This window comes from Sparus aurata, chromosome 24, assembly GCF_900880675.1.
Source record: "Sparus aurata chromosome 24, fSpaAur1.1, whole genome shotgun sequence".
Taxonomy (NCBI): domain Eukaryota; kingdom Metazoa; phylum Chordata; class Actinopteri; order Spariformes; family Sparidae; genus Sparus; species Sparus aurata.
Genome location: NC_044210.1, coordinates 5,014,067 through 5,038,191, shown reverse-complemented (window position 1 = coordinate 5,038,191; position 24,125 = coordinate 5,014,067). Strand labels below are relative to the sequence as shown.

The 24,125-nt window shown below is 44.9% G+C and overlaps 2 protein-coding genes across 6 annotated transcripts in view; one reads left to right on the top strand and one right to left on the bottom strand.

Annotated features, from left to right (window-relative positions):
- Window positions 1-21,562, top strand: part of raph1b (Ras association (RalGDS/AF-6) and pleckstrin homology domains 1b) — a 46,352-nt gene extending 24,790 nt beyond the window's left edge. For 3 of the 5 annotated variants that reach the window (XM_030409700.1, XM_030409702.1, XM_030409701.1), the window contains exons 3-18: window positions 1,574-1,693; window positions 2,057-2,162; window positions 2,301-2,495; window positions 3,624-4,054; window positions 4,830-4,901; window positions 6,464-6,538; window positions 10,347-10,424; window positions 12,225-12,384; window positions 12,730-12,851; window positions 13,191-13,256; window positions 13,356-13,499; window positions 14,160-14,270; window positions 15,075-15,173; window positions 15,299-15,419; window positions 15,682-15,818; window positions 16,789-21,562. In XM_030409700.1, coding sequence (XP_030265560.1) covers window positions 1,574-1,693; window positions 2,057-2,162; window positions 2,301-2,495; window positions 3,624-4,054; window positions 4,830-4,901; window positions 6,464-6,538; window positions 10,347-10,424; window positions 12,225-12,384; window positions 12,730-12,851; window positions 13,191-13,256; window positions 13,356-13,499; window positions 14,160-14,270; window positions 15,075-15,173; window positions 15,299-15,419; window positions 15,682-15,818; window positions 16,789-19,641 — 4,890 coding nt within the window. In that variant the 3' untranslated portion in view covers window positions 19,642-21,562. Of the gene's footprint in view, window positions 1-1,573; window positions 1,694-2,056; window positions 2,163-2,300; window positions 2,496-3,623; window positions 4,055-4,829; window positions 4,902-6,463; window positions 6,539-6,561; window positions 10,041-10,346; window positions 10,425-12,224; window positions 12,385-12,729; window positions 12,852-13,190; window positions 13,257-13,355; window positions 13,500-14,159; window positions 14,271-15,074; window positions 15,174-15,298; window positions 15,420-15,681; window positions 15,819-16,788 lie in introns of those variants that run through there. The other 2 variants (XM_030409703.1, XM_030409705.1) reach the window with 2 other exon arrangements.
- A 344-nt stretch (window positions 21,563-21,906) lies between these two features.
- On the bottom strand, window positions 21,907-24,125 carry spp2 (secreted phosphoprotein 2). Its single transcript, XM_030409421.1, has 6 exons — window positions 23,906-24,125; window positions 23,695-23,822; window positions 23,473-23,595; window positions 22,984-23,094; window positions 22,215-22,263; window positions 21,907-22,067 (listed from the first exon to the last, which is right to left on the bottom strand). Exons 1-6 carry the CDS (start codon window positions 23,955-23,957, stop codon window positions 21,973-21,975), a joined length of 558 nt encoding a protein of 185 aa, XP_030265281.1. The 5' UTR covers window positions 23,958-24,125; the 3' UTR covers window positions 21,907-21,972.

Sequence of the window (24,125 nt, the reverse complement as noted above, 5' to 3'; positions counted from 1 at the left end):
AGACGCACAAAGCCACACATACACACATCAAGCCACACATGCACAGTTTGCTGGATCAAAAGAACAGGGGTCACCAGGGGGGTTAATCCTGGTTTGGTACAGTCCCTACTAGTGACTGACACCATAGAGCGTGGTGAATGGGTGGGAATGACACCCCCTGAGAACATCAATGGGATTACCTGGGAATATTCCATCTGAGTGGACTGTATTGGGGGGCGCTGGCGTGTACCAAGACGGAAGCACTCTTAGGGGAAAAGTGCAGTTGCACTCTGATGCCGACGTTAACGGTAGATAAAAAGTTGACCGTGTGACACACGTGGTTTAATATCAGGTTGGGTAAAAAGCTTTAGCTGACCTAGAATGTAATACTGTGAAGAAACAAGGAGCGACGTCAGCAGACATGGTCACAAATCATTGTAACACTCTGTATAACGCTGCGCTTGAAGTCTGCTCCACTTCCTTCATGTTCATGTTTGGATTTAGTGCTTTGCCTACTGAAGCGTGCCCTTGAATAGAATGAAAAGGGTCCGGTAGTTTTCTTTCTTTCAGCGCATTTTAACTCTGTACTAGATGGCCTGACACTGATTTATATCTTGCGGTGTCTTGTCCTGTTTGAATGTGCTATAGGATTAGTTCCAAGATTTTTATGAAAGCAAGCAAACCTTCCCAATTATCCTCAGAATATCTGATGTTTGGTCATTCCTAATCATTAGATATCCATAAAAAATACATTCTTCTACCTCTCTAAAATGTTAATATCCAGAAGGGCTGCAACGAACGATTATTTTAGTTATTGATAAACCTGCTGATTATTTTCATGATTAATTGTTTAATCTCTAAAATGTGAAATAAATAAAAAAATAAAAACTGTGAAAAACTGACTGAGTTATATTAAGCTGATTTTTGGAGACAATCAGCTGTTCAGTTGCGCACAGCTGTGTCTTGTAGTTGTGCCACCTTCCTTTGTGGCCAGTAGAGGGAGCTCTGTCATCACCTTTGACAGCACACAGCTGGGCCCTCACAACCAGCTCGCTGTGCCTCCCTGCACTCACACCCCTATAGCAATCTATGAGGAATTCTTTCATACAGCCATCAATACCACCTCCTTGTGCTTTTCACTGTGCTTAGATTGATATCTTCTCCATGGGTACGCTGCTGGTGTAGTGATTTAGTGCAGATTTATAGATCCCGAAAGTACATCAGTTTAGGCGATATTGATTGGTGTTCCGCACCTCCTGTCGTCCATCAGCGTCCCTCTCTTTCAGATTTAGCTGGAGGTGAAGATGATGGGTGTGTCAGCGGTGAGCAAGCACACAAGGACACTACAGGGCACGATTAGACTGAGCAGGGTGCCCGCTAGGGGTCCATGAGCGGTTGTCATGGTAACAGGCAGTGAGGTTGGCATGAGCGGAGCTGAAGGTTTTTTTTTTTTTTTCCCCTCCTTTAGATCATTCCTGCTATGTGGGTGTGATGTGATGGCGTGTGAAGTTGTGTACATGTGTAGAATCATCTGACGGTTTCCTAATCCCTTCCCTCTATTTCTGTGTGTGTGTGTGTGCGTGTGAATTTGTAGATGGAGCAGGTGTCAGATGATGAGCTGGACCATGGCGCAGAGGAGGATAGCGACAAGGAGGACCAGGACCTGGACAAGATGTTTGGAGCCTGGCTGGGAGAGCTGGACAAGCTCACACAGGTTAATACACACACAAAAAAAAGAGGGGGCGGTTTGGTTACACACACATATATGGACTGACACAGGTAGAAGAGCAGACAGACAGATGGAAAGGAAGGGGCTGTATCCATAGCAACCTTAACACTGCTAATCCTGTCTCCCTATACTGTATCCTAGCAACTCCTCTCCCAGCACCACTTTACATTGTGCATTTGTGCAGGTTTGCACTTGCGTGTGTGTGTGTGTGTGTGTGTGTGACCAAGGAGACTAGCAGGAAGACATGGTTGCTTAGATCCTCTACATAGACTGTAACGTCACAATGAGTAGGGTTTTCCATATGTGCACCTCATGTTTTGAATGTATGTGTCTGTGTGTGCTCTGTAGAGTCTGGATGATGGCAGGCCCCAGAAGGCGCTGCAGAAGCCTCCTCTCAGACAGGAGACAAACATGGCCAACTTCTCCTATCGCTTCTCAATGTACAACATAAACGGTGAGACCTCTGCCGTCTCATTGACAGTGGTCCAGATCAGTATAATGGCAGCACAGATCCAAAAAGATCAGAGAAATTAAATCTTTAAACCCTTCCCCCTTTCTCTGTTCTTCCTGCCTGATCTGTTGCTCCCTGCAGAGGCGTTAAACCAGGGCGACACAGTGGACCTGGACGCCCTGATGGCCGACCTGTGCTCCATCGAGCAGGAGCTCAATACCATTTCCAAACCAAACTCCACATCTCGTGGCCAAAGCAAGGGCCAGCAGCGGGCCCCTGGGGGGCGCAGTGCCAGTACCAAGCACACAGGCACCAGTGGAGGGGGAAGCAGCGGAGGTAATGAATAATGTGCATTTACAATAATGCTTTGTGTTGTATTATAACAATAAAACACATACAATTCATAAACATTCATATCATCATTGTAAACAAATAAGGCTTTTGTGTAGAATCTTCAGCCATACTCTGCTTTTTTCCATGTAAGTGAATAATGGTTGGACATGGAACACAAAGGAGGAATGCTTTCTGGAATAAAACAGGAAGATGTCACTCTTCTTCTGGTGTTTCCAACGGTGGAAGAATGCTGACGGGGAAAAAAAATCCCTTCCAACATTCACTTAAGCCAAAGACAAAATAAACACACGCAGGGTAATAATACAGAGGAGGAAGGGGGGAGGACGATTGGCAGCATCCTGTTTGCAGCAGGAAAATGTGGTCTTTAGCATACACGATCGATGGCCATTGCCATTGTGGCATTTGTGAATGATAACCAGAAAAAAATGCTATTTTAACAACCTAACCTAATGGATTTGTTTAAGCATATTGTATACATGTGGTGATGTTCATAAATACTTCCTATAGCATCTGAAATCCAGCTGGAGTACGCCATGAATTCAGTAATGTTAAGAATATGTCAATCTACAAAAAAACATCTTGTGATCACATATACAACCCTGATGCCAAAGAATGTTGGGATGCTAAGTAAAACAAACACTATGTAATAATCACCTTTTTACATAAACTCAGAGACAATATACAGAGACAATATATTGAATGTTCGACCTCATCAACTTGATCGATTTTTGTAAATATATGCTTATTTGGAGTGTGATGTCAGCAACAAGTTTTAAACAAGTTGCTACAGGGGCAACGAACAATTGGAAAAGTTGTGGAATGCTCACCTGTACAGACCATACCACAGGTTGATAATATAATGATTGGGTATGAAATGGGAATCCTAAAAAGGCTGAATGATTAATAGAATTTAGGAATTCATAAGCAAGGATGGTGCAAGGTCCACACGATCGTATGATGATATCGCTAAATGGGCTCAGGAACTCTTCTTAAAACTATTATGGGTGTTTTTACACAGCACCCCAACAGTTGGGGGTTTAAAATGTTGTCCATCTACTATTTATCTCTACTTCCATCTGCGCTGTGTTTAAACTTTTAACCCCCCAACAGGAAGTGCCAGTAGCAGTACCCGGGCATCCCCAGCCAACACCGTACGGAGCAACAGCAGCAGCACCCGCCCTGCAGCCTCCAACATCTCCCTGGCTGACATTACCTCTCAGCTGGAGAAGGCCTCCCTGAGCATGGATGAAGCGGCACGTCAGACTTCTTCCTCTTCTTCCTCCTCCTCCTCTTCTTTCTCCTCCACCACGCTGCGGCGGCCTTCTTCCGGATCGTCCGGCGGCGGAGGACAGCACCGAAGGACAGGCTCAGTGGGCGCAGTCAGCGAGCAGGAAGCTCCCTCCCAGCGGTCCAGTGTAAACTCGGCGTGTGCCTCAGCATCCAGCATGGACTCGCTGGATATCGATAAAGTGACGGCGGGCGGAGAGGTGGAGGGCCAGAGCAGCCCGAGCACGCAAGGACAGAACCAGACCAGCACAGAGGTATGACTCTAGAATACCCATGGAAAACACACGGAAACACACTTTGGCCAACATGTAGACATATCAGCTAATGAGAAAGTGTGTTTGTGAGTCGCAGTACGAAAGACTGTGTGTACATTTCCACATGTAATGGTAAGTAAAACATGAATCTGCTGTGCAATATTAACTTTTGGGGGGATTTTCTAAGAAAATCTCAGTAACCTGAACTGACCTCAGTCTGGCTCTGGTCCTGCATGTTTAACCACAGAGCATGCCATTTGAACAAAATTGCATGCCTGAAATGTGTTGATGCACAAATACCGCCCATGTATTTTGCATCAGATGGTGTGTTCAATAAAACATTGTAATCTCCCAGAAGGCTCTTAAATGTGGATTACAATGTTAACATCTACCACTTCTGAATTCCTTTGTTCACTCACCGAGAATCTTGCTTCTCTAACAAAAGCAAAACGTCCTCAAAGGTGCATTTGAGTGTTTTGTTTTGTGAGACAAAGATCTTAACCAATATACTGTGTGTAGATATGACAGATATGTGTGTTTAGGTAACTTTTAGGAGAGCTAAAGGCGAGAGAAAGAAGAAGACAAAAGTAAAACCAAGAAAGTGAGATAGTATTTCAGTTAAGACTGAGGAGGTTGACACTCAAACACAGTATCTTGCATGTCCCCTGTCCCCCCCCCTCCCGCATGTGATCATATTATCTGTGTTTGCATCCTTTCCTATACCTGTGGTCTCTGTCCACACACACCTTGCCTGCACCTCCTGACTTTCCCCCAGCATGTCACACTGCGACGGGCCAGACGGCATCTTAACTTCACCTCGCGAGAGGGTGAAATGGATCAGGCCACTGTAAGTGCAAGAGTGTGAGATCGTATGTGTGCATGTATGCGTTTTGCACATTTAAGGCTGCAGGTTAATCATTTGGAGTTCAGTCATGTATTGAGGAAATGTTAATTTTCACCTTTTAAACAGAGGTTCTTAGGTCCCAAGGCATTATTCAGACCTGGTATTAACATCTGTCCTGAATGATCCAACTGATCCAACCACAATTGATCCAACCACAACTGGACAGTCAGCAGTTCACACCTGACTTCAGAACACATCTAGACTTGCATCTCCAGTGACCACTTGATCAGATCTCACGTCCATGTGTCATATGACTTTGCATCTTTGGAGCCAAAGGCCACAATGTTTTTTACACAACAGACGAAAAGTCTTTCCTAACTCAACAACTCACAAAGTTGCGCTTTTTTTAAGGGAGTCAGGGGTCTTTCCCAAGGGGTGACAAAGATGTAGCCTATATTGGTCACTAATTGGTAACTCTATGTTTAAAAATCCATATATAATGATAATCATGATGTAATGGTTGTCTTCCTTCATAAATCGAATGCAAATGGTGAAATCATCTTAAATGGTGTCTTCAACCAGCCGCTAAATGTTGGCAGATAAGACGCACCTTAGATGTAAAAGCAGACGGGCTGGTACAGGGCCACCGCGTCAAACTGACACTCAAACTGACAACCTCATCTATTGCATTTAATGCCGAACTTACAAGAGTGAATTTGCTGTAGCTGGTTTTTTTTAAGCTTCTCCAGACTCATCAATTCTCAAAATTGCACGCTTTTTAAGGTAGTTTGGAGACATTGCAGTTTCTAGTGAACAACTTGGAAATCCGACAGTGTGTTGCTAAATCTGCCGGTTGTTGTGGCTTCTCGTTGTTGTCACGCCGGTGACATCAGTTGAGTAGGCGATCCTTTTATGTGGCCATGGACGCATTCGCTTACTCACTGCTAAAAGAATGTGGTCTCACGCTGCCCAGACCGCCTCGGATGTGGTCTGGAGTGATCTTACCTCTCGGTGCATTTATGCCTCCACTAAGAGCTTCCCACTTGTGATCAGATCACTCAGGAGGCATTTTTATAACGGGTCTGAACAGGGCCTCTGATAATTACAACTGAATTACAACTACATTTCGACTAGGGGGATATCATAATTGAGATGGTAACTATAGTGTGCAGCCTTTGGATTGTGTATAATGCATGCACAGTAAGCATGAAAGTGCGGTTGGTGTGGAGGGGAGACTGCGGGTGTGTTTGTGAAAGTAGCTGTAGACTACAGGTTAGCTGAATGCACAGTATGCAATGTATTACAGTCATGTTTGCTCTGTACATATCGACAGTACTTCTCACAATCATTGCTTTCTTTACCCACAGCTGCAGCTAATGACATCCACAAATTCTGTGCACTCCATCTATGGAAACCTCTCTCTGCCACGCTTCTTTTATACACAAAAAGATCAAAATACCTGCAATTAATCAGCCTCCAAGAATCATCTGGCACTGACCTTTCTACATTTTGTCTGTTCCTCTGCTCTCCTTTTTTTTATCCCCCTCTTCTCTCTTCACCCAAAGCACTCCTATCTGGACCGAGAAACCTCGCTCATTCTGAAAAGCATAGCTGGAAAGCCTTCTCACCTCCTGACCAAGGTGACTTCTTCATACACTCGCTTCCTCTTCTTCTTCTTCTTCTTCTTCATCAGATATTCTCATGTCCGTGCACACTGCGCCTCTCTTCTGCTTTGCATGTGTATAAGTGGAAAAATCCATGCTTCAATGACTGTCAGAAAACATGTGCAGGAAGTCACCTTATTGGTTTACTTAATAATAAAAAAAGAAGTAGAAATACAACTTCTCAGCCAATGAGGGGATGTTGGCTTTCTTCAACTGGAAGAGCTCTCTCACCCTCTCCGACAGGATCAGGTCTATAATGAGAGCTGCATTAGAATTCTTGGGAATGTAGTAATGCACAAATAAAGAAAAATAAATGAGGCAATTTGAGAGAAATTTGCCATGCCAGAAAATGATTTTTAGACTGTAACACAACAGCGTATCAGAATGGATTTTGCCCCTGTATTATTTTTCAACACCCGCCCTGTACATACTGTACCACCCATATGGGCTGATTGTTTTAGTCCGATTTGCTTCAGCATTTCTTTTTGACTTGCAGGCAGCCTTTTGCCAATGAGTCTCCATTTCATACATTTTCCTCTCTTTCTCCTTGCAGTTTTCTTTTGATTTGCACTCCCTTTATTTAGAAAGGAAAGCTTGTGCAGGGAACAGCAACTGTTTGTGAAATTATGTTATTAGAACTGCAATGAAGAGTCGATTAAACAATGACTCGGTCAAAAGAGAATGAATCTACAACAGAATTGATCGATGTCAGAAATCAAATATATTTGGGTTTTTTAATGGGTGGTGACATAAAACAAAACATTTGCCGAGCTTCACAGATAAACAGTGTTGCAGCATTCTCTTCCAAAAAACAATGGCTCTTTACCTTTTTTGGGTGAATTATTCCTTTAAAGGGTGAACATTAATACATTCACTTTGCTATTTGATGCATTAAATGTACCTGCATTATTTGGAATGAGAACCCTCTGTGTTCTGGTGTTTGATATATATTATCAGTCACATCTGTTTCTCCATCATGTGTGAGTTCCTCGACGCTTGTTTTTTTTTTTTTTTTTTACCGTAAACCTCTTGGCAGCAGTCGTTTTTCCCTGCAAAAGCGCTGGTTGCAGCCTTTGGCTCTCGCGCAAAGCTTATGCCGATCAGATGTGTGTGTCGGTTTATACTTTAAAGTTGGCCACTGTTGATTGTGATTTACTGTAGCTGCTACACGACACATGAAGTGCTTTCCAAGTGCAATGCAGGAGATTCCAATAGAGGTGGATGATGCAGGTCAAGAGTTCCTTAAGTCTTGTTGAGATTTAAATCCAGAGAGCATTTGCTGAATATGAAACAAAGCACAAATTATGCAAATCGTTGGCAGTTTAAGCATGGGTGTGGGAGATTCCGGAGAATGCTTTTGATTACTTTCAGGACTTGGAAAAAGTCTCCTTCCAGGTTAAAGACTTCAGTCTTGTGCTATTCATGTGAAAGTAAACTGAAAGATCCCCATGAGAGATCACCGGCATTAAATTGCAGATTTCCTTCCAAAACTCTTTCCCCGTGATCTCCATTTATTTGAATGTGATAGAAGCCAACACTTAGCTGGCTGACTTTCACAGTAATATCCACACAATTCATCTGTCCATGGAAATTTTACAGCCAAAATCTTGGAGGGGCAGTTTCGTACTTTCCCTTTGAATTACGAAACAATGGAATGATTTCAACTTTCAAGGCTGTTGATTTCTTGCATATCGGCTCTCGGTCTGTCTGTGTATGCAGAGCGCATTTGAGCGTTTTTTAAAGGCGGGGAGAGGATAGATTGCCCGCGGCGTACAGGCTGCGAGGCAGTTTATGTGTTAGTGTTACACTTTTCACCAGAGAACAGGAGCGAGGGAGCAGGGATCGCATGGACTCACAAATTCTCTCCCTCTCCTCGCCCGCGAATCAGAATACTGAATGAGTGCAGGATGTTTGGGAACAAGCGAGGAGAGAGGGGGAGAGCGAGAGAGAGAGAGTGTGGAGAGACATCAAAGGGAGAAGATGCCAAGATTTTTTTTTTCCAGGCTAGGCAGAAGAGCCTTTTTAAAATTGGCTCTGGTGTGGCTGAGTGTGAAAGTGGAAGGGAAAACGCCTGTGGAATAGGAATCAGACTAATGTCTAATAAAAAGCAGGGTGTGTGGGTGTCATGTGGTGAGGAAATAATGGAGGGGAGAGGGGAGATGTGGAGGGGCCGCGCTGACAATTATGGGGCAAAACCGACAGTGTGACTCAGATTGACTCTGGACTGTAATCTGCCCAGCCCCCGTGACCTCTTCCCCCTGTCACACGCACTCTGCTGACTAAAAGCCTGCCACTATGTGTTGGCCAAACAGAGTGTTGGCTTCATTGTACTAATGTGCATGTGCCCTGGAGCTGGTCATGTGGAAAAGGTAGTCTGGGTCAAAGAGAGGGGATGGGGGTTCTTGAGATAAGAGGCTTGGGGTTGTTAATACCCCTCACCCCCTTTTACTTTAACACACATGCTTGTGTGTACATGCACATGACTTCAAATATTCAGCACCTCGGCTTCTCACTCTCCCAAATTCCTACCTCCCTCCTTGTCACTGTAGGTTAGCTCAGGGGCCAGTGTCGGTCACACTCTCCACACCTCGTCCTGATTGGACAAAGGAGTAGCAGGGTCTTGCAGTCGGGGCTCGCTGGTTGGCCGACCCCCCTGTTGTACTGTTTTTTTCGTGGGGATTACGCTCCATCGATTGGGCATGCTCCCAGACCCCTGCATCTGATGTATAGAGAGAGGAAGGAAGAGAGTGATGGAGAAGGGGGAGAGAGAGAAGCAGGAAGAGAGGGTGGGATGGTAGAAGGGGGAGGGGCGTCCTCCCCACTGTCTCACTTGAGGGTTTTAGTCAAGTTGTGCTCGTCTCGGGCGCACATGTCTGCAAGTCTGTGAACCTGGGCTGTCACCAAGTCACAGCTAAGTCTCGGCTAGCTTATCTGCTTTTTTTTTTCAATGCCAGTAGCTCAACGTGAAAGGTGGGGAGCGGACCACCTTTTTTTTTCTCTCTTTGTTTTTCTCAATCTTTCTATGTTAAGACGACTGACAAAGAGGTCATTTTTAGGCTTTAACTATGGACGAATCTGGATATTTCCCTCATTTTTGCCCTTGAGATGTGACTGATCTTCGCAGGAGATCGTTGCATCTTTGAGTGGAGGGCATAGAGGCTTTCCGAACTGATCCCACACTCATCCGCAGCCTCTCGCCCTTCGGGGATCTTCTACTATTGTTTCCCTTCTGCTGTATAGCGAGATCAAAGGAAGCCGCTGCAGCTCCATATGAATCCAATATGGAACCATAGACGGCAAGTGGAGCGCCATATTTGAGGGAACACCGTAGCGATGTCGCAATAGCAGCACTTTAGCCATCACGGTGATTATTAGGGATTGATCCGATATTCACACAAAAGTGATAAAACACACCCACCGCACACACGTGGAAGCAACCTGCGGAATGGAGGTGATGGCATCTTGTTGGCGGGGGCAGGTAAGCGACCCAGAGCATGGAGCAATTGGATTAGGTTTTGCACATGACACCATGCGCCATCATGCCCCGAGGCTTGCGCATTTAAATGGTTGAGACGTCTGCTTACTATTTAATGAAGTTGTGTGTGCACGATGTCTTATTCCTGCCAGCGAGTAATGAAAGACATGCGGGAAGAGGATGAGGCAAGGTTATGAAATCCAAAAACGCTTTCTTAGTTGTCAGGGTATCTGTGTATGTGTGTTGGGGTTTTTTTTTATTATTATTGTTTGACAACTATATTTAACATTTTCCTGTCTGTCAATCTAGGAGGAGCAGGCTGCCAAACTGAAGGCAGAGAGGATACGAGTCGCCCTGGAAAAAATCAAAGAGGCACAGGTCAAAAAGGTAGGACCACCTTTGTCCTTTTGTACACGCAGGCTTTCACTCACTGGCTCAGTTTCTCCTTTAAAAGAAACATTCTGACTCATTATAATCGCTGTCTTGTCATATTCACTGCACACTGCATTTCTTTGTGAACTTCATTCACAGCGAGGCGGTGAGGCGCAGAGAAAATAGGTCATTGCAGTGTTTGATTATGTGTGTGTATCTAGCGGGGAGGGAGCGAGAAATCCGAAAGGGAGCGCTGCGAGACAATGCAGACACATTCTAAACAAAACATCTTATTTACCCAATCCAACCAAAGGAGCGCTGGTATTTGGTGAACAACCGGGGCGCCTTGCTCCATTGAAAGCCATGACGTGTCCGCTGGGAAGATGGCTTGGGACTCCACAGGCAGGCCATTTTTTTGCCAGTGTTTCGGCCAGTGAATGAACTGTCTTTGTGAATGAGAGCAACAGAATGGTGGCCTTTTTAAAATGCAATGAATGGTTGAGACCCAATAGTGTTTCGACGGACAGGGCTCGACTTCATCCTTCCAAGTAAATACAATACGACAGGATAAAGAGTGCTGGTACAGCTGGGACATAAAGACCTTTGGACAGCATAGCGTGATGCTGTGATGTGTTAAATTATAAGTCCTGTCTGTGTCAGCAGTCTACACATCCACACATTTTACTTTATTTTGGATTCTTGACATTGAAACAGTTGTATTGGATAAAGGGTTCAAAGTCATAGCTTTTTTTAAGCGGTGGGATTATTGGTTTGATTAAACTTTTTTGCTGCCAGACGAGGGGGTTTGTGGGGTCTCTCCTGTGAGAAATGTAGGTCAGACTCCCCATGTCTTAGTCTCACAGCTCCCCCCAGCATTCTCATTGGTCCAAGTTTCCGCTCAGTACACTGTACCCACACGCTGATTGGGTGTCAGGCTCCTAGTGGGAGGGCACAAACAGGAGGTCAAGGAATTGAGGGCTTTATTTGGTTTCCCACTAGGACAAGTCTTATGTGGGCTGCAATTGTGTAAGGCTAGATTTGGCACGTGTGAGTTTGTCTTATACAGCTTAGTTTAAGCTTGCTTGTTATGGGAGACTTTGTTGCCTATGGATGCGAAACTTTTGCAAGATTATTAGATTTTGGTGTTTAGTGTATATGTAACATTGTGACTGTACTGACCGCTTTAATAGATTAAAGTATTTAAACAAGACTCACAAGCACAAGATCTGATTTCGTCCTTCCAGTACTCTAAACCAGATTTTGGCTTGATTTGAGTTGGACTGTTCCTGTAAAACATTGTGCCTTGAAATATGTCCATATGAAATTAACCGACTGCCAAATGTTCCAAGCACTTTGTGCTCCAGAGGCCTTTAAGGAATTACATGAATTTTCAAGGGGTTTGCTCGTTTGGGTGTGCTTCCTCCAAAGAAATGAGTGAAAATAATCACCCATTTGTCCCCATAGATTCCTGTTTCATGCTACACTGTGCTAAGTGATATTGCAACACTTAAAGTCTGTGTAACCGTACGTGATATGTATCTTGATATTTTGAAATCTCCTCAAAAGCATTTGAAAACTGCTAGGAGTGGGCGAGAAAATTGAATATAGCTCTGTTACTGACCAAATACTAATCGTACTTTGACTAAATATTAACATTATGAGATTTTTGGTAAATAATCCTCAATAATGTAGAAAAACATTGTTGACATACGTAATCGGTGGCAGTTTTTTTTTTATAAAGCAACATTTGATCGGGAGTGCAAATTATGTCTGCATGGATTTTTAAATCTCCTTCCTCTTTCTCCTCTTCCTCAGCTCGTGATCAGGGTCCACATGTCAGACGAGAGCTCCAAGACCATGATGGTGGATGAGCGGCAGACAGTCAGGCAGGTGCTGGACAGCCTGCTGGATAAGTCCCACTGTGGCTACAGCCCTGACTGGTCTCTTGTGGAAACCATCAATGAACTACAGATGGGTAAGGGAGCAGCTGCAGATCGTTTCCACCACACCTTCGTCAAATAAACATCGTTTATGGTTTGCTTTAGTCTGCACCGGTGGCACAAAGTAGAATGCACAGTAAAGTAAACAATGTGGGTGACAATCACGTAATGTGTTTTCATTATCTGTGATCTTTGTGTCTGTTTGTGGCTTCAGGCTAATTACCAGGCTCACCGTTAAAGGTTCTGCCCCACCCAAATAACAGAACTCCCTGGAGGGAGGAAATTACGTGCATATTTGCACGTCAGCAAAAAAAGTGCGTATCTTGCATCTCATCGTCATTACTCCCTCGTCTCTCTCCTTCTCTCTGTCTCTCTCTCAGAGCGTATCTTTGAAGATCATGAGAACTTGGTGGAGAACCTTTTAAACTGGACCCGGGACAGCCACAACAAGCTAATGTTCATCGAACGCATTGAGAAATACGCTCTTTTCAAGAACCCTCAGGTGACTGTCTTACACCTCAATACACACATAGACTACAGGTCTTCGAGGATGGATCATCTTCTCAGTGCCCTCTGTAGCCGCTCTGCATTCAGCGTATAAATGCTGAAAGCATATGCTATACACACAAACACATTGTTTATGCATGCTCAGTGCCTGCACAGCCCAGAGAGTGAACAAGGGAGTATGTTTGTGTAGGAGGGATGGAAGTAGGTCAAAGCTCTAAAGCGAGTAAAGGTGAATAATTTATTTAACATAAGACAAGGTGAGCCACCGATTTTACACTTCCCCCCTCCCTCCTCTCCCTGTCCTGTATTTACTGTTGCTCTCAATCGTCTCCAGAACTATTTGTTGGGACGGAAGGAGACATCTGAAATGGCTGACAGGAATAAGGAGGCTTTATTAGAGGTAAGATTATATAAACTACTGACTTCCCTAACATAAATGCAAGTCAGGACTCGGAAGGAAAACTTTTAACATCAATTTCTGTTCATGTGTATGTATCAGGAGTGTTTCTGTGGCGGCTCTGTGTCAGTACCGGAGATAGAGGGTGTCCTGTGGCTGAAAGAGGATGGGAAGAAGTCGTGGAAGAAACGTTACTTCCTCCTCAGGGCATCAGGAATCTACTACGTCCCCAAAGGCAAAGCCAAGGTCAGTGAGACTTTAGGCACACAAGTCATGGTACCCAGCCTAAATGAAGATGGAGAACAGAAATGTGGGTTGGGGTTATGAGAACCAGATTCACACAGTCTGCTCTGTGGTATTTCCTGTTTAGAGCCGGGTTACTTTGAACACAACAGAAACTGCACGATTTGTTGTGCACATGTGCTCTATTTTTAGCACCATCATCCTCCAAAGTCATTTTCAAACTGTAACACTTTCTGCACGGTCTTCAGTAACACCACATTAGCATTCAGTAGCTGCATTACTTTCTTGCCTTATTTAAATCCTGCAGTCTTGTGTGAGCTAAAAAGTAGGTTGACTCCTACAATACATTAGAGTGCCAGCTCAGGCTGTGAAAAAAGCATGATACAATTAATTTAGATCTGTGTAATCACCCTCTCAAATATTATAACATATTTAAAGCCCATCTAGAGCCATTTTCTTCAAGCACAAAAACAACATTTGTTCCAAAAATACTTTTAGACCATTAATATGTAGTTTAAACTATTGCGTTGCATGTTTCTATACATCTAGTCAATCCAAACTGACACACGACTTCTCCACCTTGCACAGGGCAGCAGCTTCATTCAGTCCCTTTTTAAAGACAACCATGTTTCAGTCCGTCCTCCTTTGTCTCCCTCCCTGCAGGCATCTAGAGATCTGGTGTGCTTCCTCCAGTTGGACCACGTTAACGTGTATTATGGCCAGGACTACCGCAGCAAATACAAGGCTCCTACCGACTACTGCCTGGCCCTGAAGGTGAAGCACTGTTCCGCTATCTTAGTTGAGAAATGTTGTGTTCTGTGTCCTGCAAATGTCATGGAAGCGTTTTGCACGGCAACAAATATGTAGCATGTTAACAAGTACACTGACAAATTGTGAATTTCTCTCCCTATGTATGGATTAAAAATAATGGTGTGAATATGTACAATCATTGTTATGGTCCCCAGAGACTTACTAGAGCAGACGGAAATCCTCAATGCATTTACAGCCATTAGCCTTCCATTAGAAAATACCTATCTAGATTTTACTGTCTCAAAGGGAGATCTGTTTTCACAGCCAGTACAACATTATACTGCATAACACCACTCGCAAATTGCTTTAAAAAAACAACCATAGAATTGTTTAGGTTGATTGCCATTTAATAAGTGTCATCTCTTTTGTTTTAAAAATGCATTAAAGCCAATAAACTTGCAGCCACTCATATACCATGTATATGTGCTGCCAGATTGCATTGGAAGGCTGCTTACTTAGACAGTGAATGGGAAGCGGGGACATGATTGATCCTTTGGACACTTAACATAAGAACATTATCAGCACAGCTAAATAGAATGGAAATAACAAACAAAAAGCATCTGTCTTGGTGTGTAGAAATAGCCCTGATAATGATTAAGTAACTAAATATGAAAATATTAGTGCTGCAACCAGTTAAAGCACTAGGACCATAATTAAGACCAACAGGGATGGATGTTAAACAAATACAAAAAATTCCACCCTTCTACCAGAAAAACACTGACGTGAGGAACTGGTGATGGTTATATACATATTTACTTATTTTTTCAGCATCCACAAATCCAGAAGAAGTCACAGTACATCAAGTATCTGTGCTGTGATGATGTCAGGACCCTGCACCAATGGGTGAACGGAATTCGCATCGCCAAGGTGCGTCTAAACCCAAGTTTCTGCTTTGACATCCAACACTTCTGAAACAAATTGTGTTTATTAATTTTCTACATTCTATTCTTGTGTTTTTTCACTGTGTACGTGTGCGTATGTTTTCTGTGTAGTATGGGAAACAACTATATATGAACTACCAGGAGGCCATGAAGAGGACAGAGGCAGCCTACGATTGGTCCTCGCTCTCTACCTCCAGCATCCGATCAGGCTCCAGTTCTGCCAGCATACCTGGTTAGTTCATTGTCTTAAGTTTAGTAGATTTAATAGATTATCTGATCTTTACTTCTTCAAAGCTCAAGCTCCAAAAACACTAGATCCTATAATTCCCATAATGCAACCTACTAGCATCTTGTGTTAGACTTCCTTCAAATAAAAGTATACTACTCTTCTGGTGTAATTCAAGAACTTATAACCTGACATAAATTATACTTTGACTTTACTAAAAAAGTACACCTCGCTCAGAAAGTCTTTTGTCATTTTTGTGCCCTTCCAGAGTCCCAGTCAAATCACTCAGGCCATTCCGACAGTGGGGTGGACACAGGCTCGTCTCATGGCCGGTCCCAGAGTGTGGTGAGCTCCATTTTTTCTGAGGCCTGGAAGAGAGGTACCCAGATCGAGGAAAACACCAAGGTATGGCTTTCTTTCAAAGTAGGGCTGTACAAAATCTCCTTCTTTTACATTAAAAGCTTATACTGAGGTTCTCAAATGAAGTTTAGAATGTTTATTATTTTTTATAACATTACCAAAAATCCTCAATTTAGAAAAAAGTCATTCATCATCCGCAATCTTAAAATGCTTCCAACTGGATTTCTTCGACATCTTGGGTATGAAAGGGATGATGTCTGGATTGGACGCCAAGCGAATGCTCATACATAAATATAACCCTTATAACAATCATCCATTCATAGGCTGGTAAGATGATTCTGTTGTAGCCATGGGTGTGCTACTACAGTGCTGATCAGCAGTGATGGGAACATGACACTCATGTTGACATGCTAACTCGCCCCTTTCTGTAGGAGTGTAAATAGCTTTCTGTCTGTCTTTTTTCAAGCAGCTGAACTGAGATGAAAAAGAGCAAGATTTTTCATGTCATTAAATGTGAAGCACAAGAAAAAAAAGAAGGGCAAACTCAAACAATGGGAAAGGAGTTAATCACCTATTTTTAGCTGGCTTTACCACATTTAATAAACCCACATATACATGCTAGTTTTGGTATTAAAAATGGCTTTAGATTGCCGCTATACAGCTTGTGAAAGCTGCTGAGTATTTTCTTAGTTTTAGCTAACTTGTCCATTTTGCAGATAGCAATCTCCTCCCTTCTCTCTACGTCACCACATGAATCCCACACAGCCACCAGTAAAATCTAATTCCACTAAGAGTATAACACTCATATTTTGAGTACGGAAAATACCTGATTTAAACAGAATAATTTGACATGCAAAATAAATAAAATTGGTTTACAATTGTTATCTCAATGTTGTTGATGAAGCATGAAGTATTCGGGAAAGCCCTATTTTAAAGACAGATTTCCAAAAACCTGTTGTATAATTGTTCCAGAATATGTCATGCACTAAACTAATCTAACACCGTCTCTTTCTAGCATATGAGGATGGAGGCATCCAGATCGGGCACCCTGCCGCATGGCTCTCACAGTCACCGACATCATAGCCAGCATTCAGTCGATCACCCGGCCCTGACGCCCCCTCCCCAGCCTCAGGTGCAGCCGCAGCCTCAGCCTCAGCCTCAGCCCCAGCTCCAGCCACAGCCTCAGTCTCAGCCGCAGCCGTACCAACAGCACCAACCACAGCCTCAGCACCAGTCAACATACCCCCAGACACCAACCCAGCCACAACACCAGTCAACTTACCCCCAGACAGCAACCCAGCCTCAGCACCAGTCAACATACCCCCAGACACCAACCCAGTCTCAGCACCAGTCAACATACCCCCAGACAGCAACCCAGCCTCAGCACCAGTCAACATACCCCCAGACACCAACCCAGCCTCAGCACCAGTCAACATACCCCCAGACACCAACCCAGCCTCAGCACCAGTCAACATACCCCCAGACACCAACCCAGCCTCAGCACCAGTCAACATACCCCCAGACACCAACCCAACCACAACACCAGCACATGCCTCCTCAGTCTCCTCTACAGGCCCCGCAGCCTCCACCTCAGCTCCCTCAGCCAACACCACAGTCTCCACAACAGTCACAGACCTGCAACAACTATAACCATATGCCCCCGCAGCAGCAACAGCTGGCGCCTCCACCCCCACCTCCTCCTCCGCCGCCTCCCCCTCCTCCACCGGTTCAGATGGTGTCACACCACTCACCGGCTCCAACCATGTACAAGTACAGCACCATCACCAGGCTGCAGAACCAGAAGGCGTTCCCGGGTGGCAACCACAAGCTTCCCGCTCACCTCCATGCAACAGCTCAGCAAGTTCTCCCCCCAATTCCGACACCACCTGCAGCACAGGTCAAACCAATCAATGTGAATCACATTGCGGCAAGGACTAATGTCCCGCCTCCACCTCCACCGCCTCCTCCCCCTCCACCATCCATGCCAACCCCTGGGTCAGCCATGGCTGTGTTGAGGCTGGGACCTCCCAGCCCAGCTTCCCTCCCACCTGCCTTCATTCCTCCACCCCCAGCACCTCCATTTGCTCCGCAGACCAATGGAGTAGCATTTCCTCCCCCTCCTCCTCCTCCCCCTCCACCCCCTTTTGAACCAGCTCCTATGAGCCAGCCCGTTTACAATAACGGGCTGAAGCAGACACTGAAGGAAAGGTTTCCTAGCCCCCCACGGGACCTCCTTTCTCCCAACGGAGGCCTTGAGGAGTCTCCACCACCTGCCCCTGCTCCACCACCTCCACCTCCTCCACCCCCACCTCCACCACCACCTCCTCCTCCTCCTCAGCAGTTCCCAGTGCCATCCCAGTTCCCGCCCCCTCCTGCACCGCCACCAGCGCCACCCAAAACTTTCACCCCAGGCTTTGTCCCTCATAGGGCTCCTAAACCAGTGTCACCTGTCTCCCCATTCCCCCCTGCCCCACCTCCTGCTGTCCTGGGTGGCCCGGCCCCGCCACCACCTCCACCCCCTCCTCCACCTGCACCCTTCAAGAAGCAGTTCAGCCTTCAGGCAGGCCACACCTCCAGTCATCCACCTCCAACTCTGCCCAAGCAGCACAGCCTGTCAAAGCCGACATCCATCTCCACGGGAGGGGCCCCAGCCATGTCTTTGGTGAAACAACTGGCAAGTCAGTTTCCAGGAGCCTCATCCCAAGTAGCCAACAACACAGACAGCCCCAAAGCCCCTCTCTCCCCCCCTGCAGTCAAGACCAAACCAAAATGGCAGCCTGGAGGAGGTCAGCAGCTGCAGTCTCCAGAGTTCCCTCCTCCTCCACCAGACAGCAATGCTGGCTTCCCAGCTCCTCCTCCTCCTCCTCCTCCTCCGCCACCTCCTCCAGCTCCTCCAGCTCCTGTCACGGGCCCAACTCCGCCTCCTCCTCCCCTTCCTCCTGGAAATCTGGGCTCCCCCACGAGGAGTTCGCCCTCCTTCAATTTAGGAGGCAAGAAACCACCTCCCACTCCTCAGAGGAACTCCAGTGTAAAATTAAACGCCTCAGTTTCCTACGAGGAATCCAGGAGAAACTTGCTCAGCAAGTTTGCCCCACAGAAGGGCACCCCTCCCTCCTCCCCATGTCCCTCCTCCTCCTCTACTGGATCACCATCCAAAGACCCCTCAACTGGACCCCCTGCTCCCCCAAAACCAGGCAAGCTCAACCTGGCCAACCTGCCCATGGCGCTCCAGGCCAAGGTGAGCCAAGTAAAGCAATGCAGCGGAGACTTCCCCTCTCCACCACCTGATTGCGCCTACTTCCCACCTCCTCCGCCAGCCTCTGAGCTCTTCCCACCTCCTCCACCACCTGGTAGCGATGCCCACAGCGGAGGACCTCCAAGGGTAGCCGTGGTCAACCCACAGCCCCAGGCTCCTCCTCCTCCTCCGCCTGTCTCCCTTGTCAGCAACTCAACATGGGGGAAGAGCTCACTGAAAAAGACTCCTCCACCCACACTTGTGAGGCGCAGTAACACCACCCCAGAGCCCCCTCCGCTCTCACCACCTCCACCCACCTCCCCAAAGGGCAGCTCTGGCCAGCCAAATTTCTTGGCGGATCTCAACCGGACACTGAAGCGCAAGTCGGTGGGTCGCCAAGGTTCTCTCAACTCAGCTGGTCTCACGGGCAAGTTGGACCCTGTGGGGACTATGGACGACATGGCACTGCCTCCACCTCCCCCTGAGCTGCTGCTTGACCAAGGAAAGCAAAGCAACGGGGGAAACGGCGGCTATATGTCCGGAAACATCTCAGGCTATGCAACGCTACGAAGAGGACCCCCGCCTGCACCACCAAAACGGGGGGACACCACCAAACTTACTGGAGAGTGTTGAACTTGCAGATCTGGACACAGTAAAGATGGACGAATAGACAATGAGTAAATATATGGAAGCAAACATTCATAAGCAAATTCCTGAATTCCATCTGTCCTCTTGGGATCATAATGTTAAATGGATGACTGTGTATATACTAAAACCCAAACCAGACCATGATCAATTAGTGTTTGCTAATTATTTTTATCATGCTTGGCATTCTGGGTCTGTGGGGTCTACAATACTGGGACAATTAAGACTGGAGCAGGTAAGTTTGAGGTCACAGAAAAGTTTCTGTGATTGTCTAAACTCTCTGGGAGACATTGCTTTACCCTGTATGGTAAACCTCACCCTTCTGGTACACCAAGCAGATTAAAATAAACATTAATAAGAACTGTGCAAATATTACTGGATCCAGGTCTGAGCCAAACCATGTATCCGCTTCTTTGCCATAAGTTTGTGCCACGTACTGGAGACAAAAAAAACCCAACGAAAAACGAGACAAAAACCACATCAGGATCTTTCTGCTTTGGTACTGCATGGACCTCATGTAAGGACAAGCTGGTGTGTGCATGAGTGAGAAAGAGAGACTGCGTATGCATACATGTATCGTGTGCATGCATGTATGTATGATTATATGGTGGTGAAGTAGTTAGGGAAGGCCTTTGTGGAGCGGGGACGGTTTGGTTTGCTTTTATATAAAATTATTTAATGATTGATAAACGGAAGGATTTTTTTATAAGTCTGTCTTTTAACAGCTGGTCAACAAAGTCTACAGAGGAACACGATATTAGGGCACAATGGAATGTATAGGGGAAGGCATATTTGAAAGAAACCCTGAAATACACACATGAAGGCAATGATTCAGTAATAAAAAAAAAACAAAAAACTTTAAAATCTCAAACAATTCTAGACTGTTTCACCACTACGAGGAAGCCTTACTCCCAAAGTCTTGCACAGAGGTCAAAGCAGAAAGGAGATTTCTTCCAAAGTTCCAGAGGAATCTGGACTGTGCAACTGGAAATAAAATCCACTTTTTATTTAATGGACGTCTGTAAATGAAGAGGGGAGGGGCTGTGATGGTGTATCTTTGTGGACTGTGTGAGTTTCCCCGTGCGTTGGCTTGATTTTTGGACCTTATCCTTCAGTTTGTGTCTGTACAGTCGCAGCTGCTACTCCGTTAAATGTCGGTCCCCCCCCCCCCACCCCGCCGCCTTCTTAAAGTCACACGGTGTTACAAATCAGGAAGTAGAATGTACAGATTGGAATCAGTCATGTGAAGTATACCCAGTTTGAAAAAGATACATTTGTCTGGTTAATGTACAGAGCATCATGTAGTCAATAACAGAAATCATCTGACTGGCATTAGACTGAATGTTTTCAACTTTGTGTGTCTGTTGTATGTTGTTTCTTTAAGGTGCCATTACTGCTTCAACTGTGGTGCACGGAGTGGATCATGAAGGGTTTTAACTTCTAGCAGCAATGCCTTAATTTTTAGGGTGCTAGTGCTGTCCTTCGAGGAAACGCGATCTCAACACGCCCTTGTGTGCCAGGATGACATATCATTACTGTTTCAAATTGGTTCTGAATTGGTTTATAGTGTGGAAATGTGTTGTGAAAATGGTTTACGTGACCATTACAATCCACAGGTTCATCGAGCTCATCGTGAAGCTGGTTTTGGTTGTTTCCACACAAACCAAGTTTAACATGCTGTTCTTTTGTCCTACTCCGCTACGGTGCTGCGATCGCCGCCGTCTCTTATAACTGATTATCATTGTCCTTAACAGGATGTTTACTACAGTACAGTATGTAAGTTATTGATGTGCTGATGTGAACATGTGAGGGGGCCAGGTGAAATGAAGAAACGTGGTTGCAGATGAGTAAATGTGTCCTCTTGCATTTAAACTGAAAAATCACAATATAAATGTTCAAACCAGACCTCGATCTGTCTCAGAGTCCTCATTTGTTCGAGTGGTTTGGGTGAGGCGTGGCTGGGAAGATCTGTGTAGGTAATGCACTCATTGTAATGCCCTTAAGCAGCGCAATCTAAGCACAAATAATTCAAATGGGATCATATTTGTTTGGTCAGTGGATCTTGTACTCCCTCTAGTGGTCTTATCAAGCTCTGCATTAAAAAACAACAAAAAAAAAAAACTTTAGCATCAACTAACACATCATTTGGGAGTCCTTTAAAGTTAAATTATATGGGCTGAAATCTTGATGAATCATTAGCAGCTCTGTCATTTAACCAATTAAATACCTTTAAAAAAAAAAGACAAAAAGACATCATGTGCAAAGTACTTTTTAATTCAATTTTGTCGGCTGATTAGCGTCTGAATTTTGAAGTTGAACCTACACCAGGAAGTTGCTGAAAGTGTCTCCTCTGGGCTGGACTTCCACCGTCTGGCCGTGGAGGGACCGACCAGGAGGTGCAGAGGGAGCCGGAGCTGTTGAGAGCAATCGGTCAGTGACATGCAGTGATAATGTATGCTAAAAACTAAAAGGCAAAAATCATATGCATTATCTTTAGTTTGGTTTAGAATTTTAAGTTGCGGTTACCGATCGTGCCATCACATCTGTAAACATGCATTTACCTCTGTTTGCAAATGGGACGGTTAACTGGTGTCTCCCTCTTGAGAATATCTGTGGAATCAAAGTCTTGGCATTATTCATTATGCACCTTATAGCTCAGGACACTGGAATGCATTGGAAAGCTTGGCATGTTTACCTTCATTAGGGCAAGCCAATATGTTGATGTTATATAATGACACCCAAAATCTAAGATGACATATAGCCTCATATCAGGTTAACGATAAGTGTAGATATTTTACTGGTTTGAAAGACTACATTAAAGTAGAATTATGTTATGTTTATGTAGAATTATGTTATGTTCTACTTATTCAAATACCTGCTATTACCCACTACCGCCATTACATCCACATCACTGATGACTATTCATGAAAAACTACCAAAACTTATCCCTACAGTAGCGTACTGTCACAATATCAATATCATGATATTTGGTCAAAAATATCATGAAATTAGATTTTTGGCATCGAGTCCTAGTTTGTATATATATCACGATACATGATACCCTGTATAGAGCGTTATTTTAAAGCAATATTGCCCAGTCCTAAATTAGGGTATGGGTTTATTTATCATAGTTAGTTTGTAATAATTAAATGTGAGGATTATAAGAAAAAAAATGTAATAATTCAAGTTAATGTTTGGTACCAGCAGCTATAAAAAAAATTAATAATAATAAATGTAGCCAATATAATTACTACTAATACTGAGTCTCAAAACAGAAAATGGGAAAAAAAAAAAAAGAGTTTGGGAAAAACACTTCCTCTGTGCCCTCACCTCCTCGCTGGACGAGCTGGAGCTGGAGCTCCCGTCGTGGCCGCATCTGAGAGCAACCACCTGAGCCGAGGTCTCCAACATCCGGACCCTACTGACGCAGGAAAACGACGGCTGGAGAGGTAAAAAGGGGGAGAGGAAGGTGCTTTTGATATTCTGCACACAAAAAAAACAAGCATCTCTAAGTATTTGTTACAGCTAATTTGGTTTTCTTCGGATCACACGTCACTGTCACGTCACCGCTTTCTTTGGAAAAAAACAGATTTGCTCGACACACTCTGTTCCTGTCAGTTCGTGCCAAGGCAAACAGTGGGCAGCATCAGTGTGTCAACATGTGTCCTGCCCACAACTTGGATATCAGGATTTCATTAAGCTTTATGTGGTTTGTTGCATTTCCTCACACGTGTTATACCTCTGTGGCACCAAATTAAAACAAACCATCATGAAGTGAAATTCAATGTGTCCACGCCTTGGTGAACTCGGGTGTCTCACCACAAAGAAGCCCGGTCTGAAGGCGCACGTCTGGGGGTCGCTTGCAGAGGCCTTCAGACACTCTGTCTCTTTAATGCCAAATGTCATGAGCAGATCAACCGTGTTCAGGCCCATGGGAATAACCTGGAATACATGCGACATTTGTCATAATCCCACAAATAACACATCCCTAAGACTACTACCTGTAAAAAGCAGTTTAATAAATCTTATGTGCAGACTCACCCTGTTGACAGAGCCTCGAGTGACCCGGTAGAGATGGCTGACAGCGTACACAGAGTTCACTTGTTCCAGAGCTGCACCAAGACCCCGGTTTGCCATGGACTCCAGTTCAGAGTTGTACAATGGGATTCCTACAGGACAAGGATGTGTAAAAAAAAAAATTCAGTCAGTTACTGGATCCATCTTAAGTCAGTCTGCAAGCAGAAGCACTCACCCGAGCAGCCCAGAGTCTGCAGAAGGGCCAAGAGAATCACGTAGGACTTCATCTTGACTAGCACCAAACTTCAGTAGCTCCAGTTCTGCATTCACCGTCCTCTAAATATGTTCAGCTTTCGTCCTCATACCCCTTTGCACCGCCTCTTGTCCTCAATAACCCCCTAAAAAAAAAAAACACAACTCTCTCCCTGTTGTCCGTCCTGCTTCCTTCACACAGT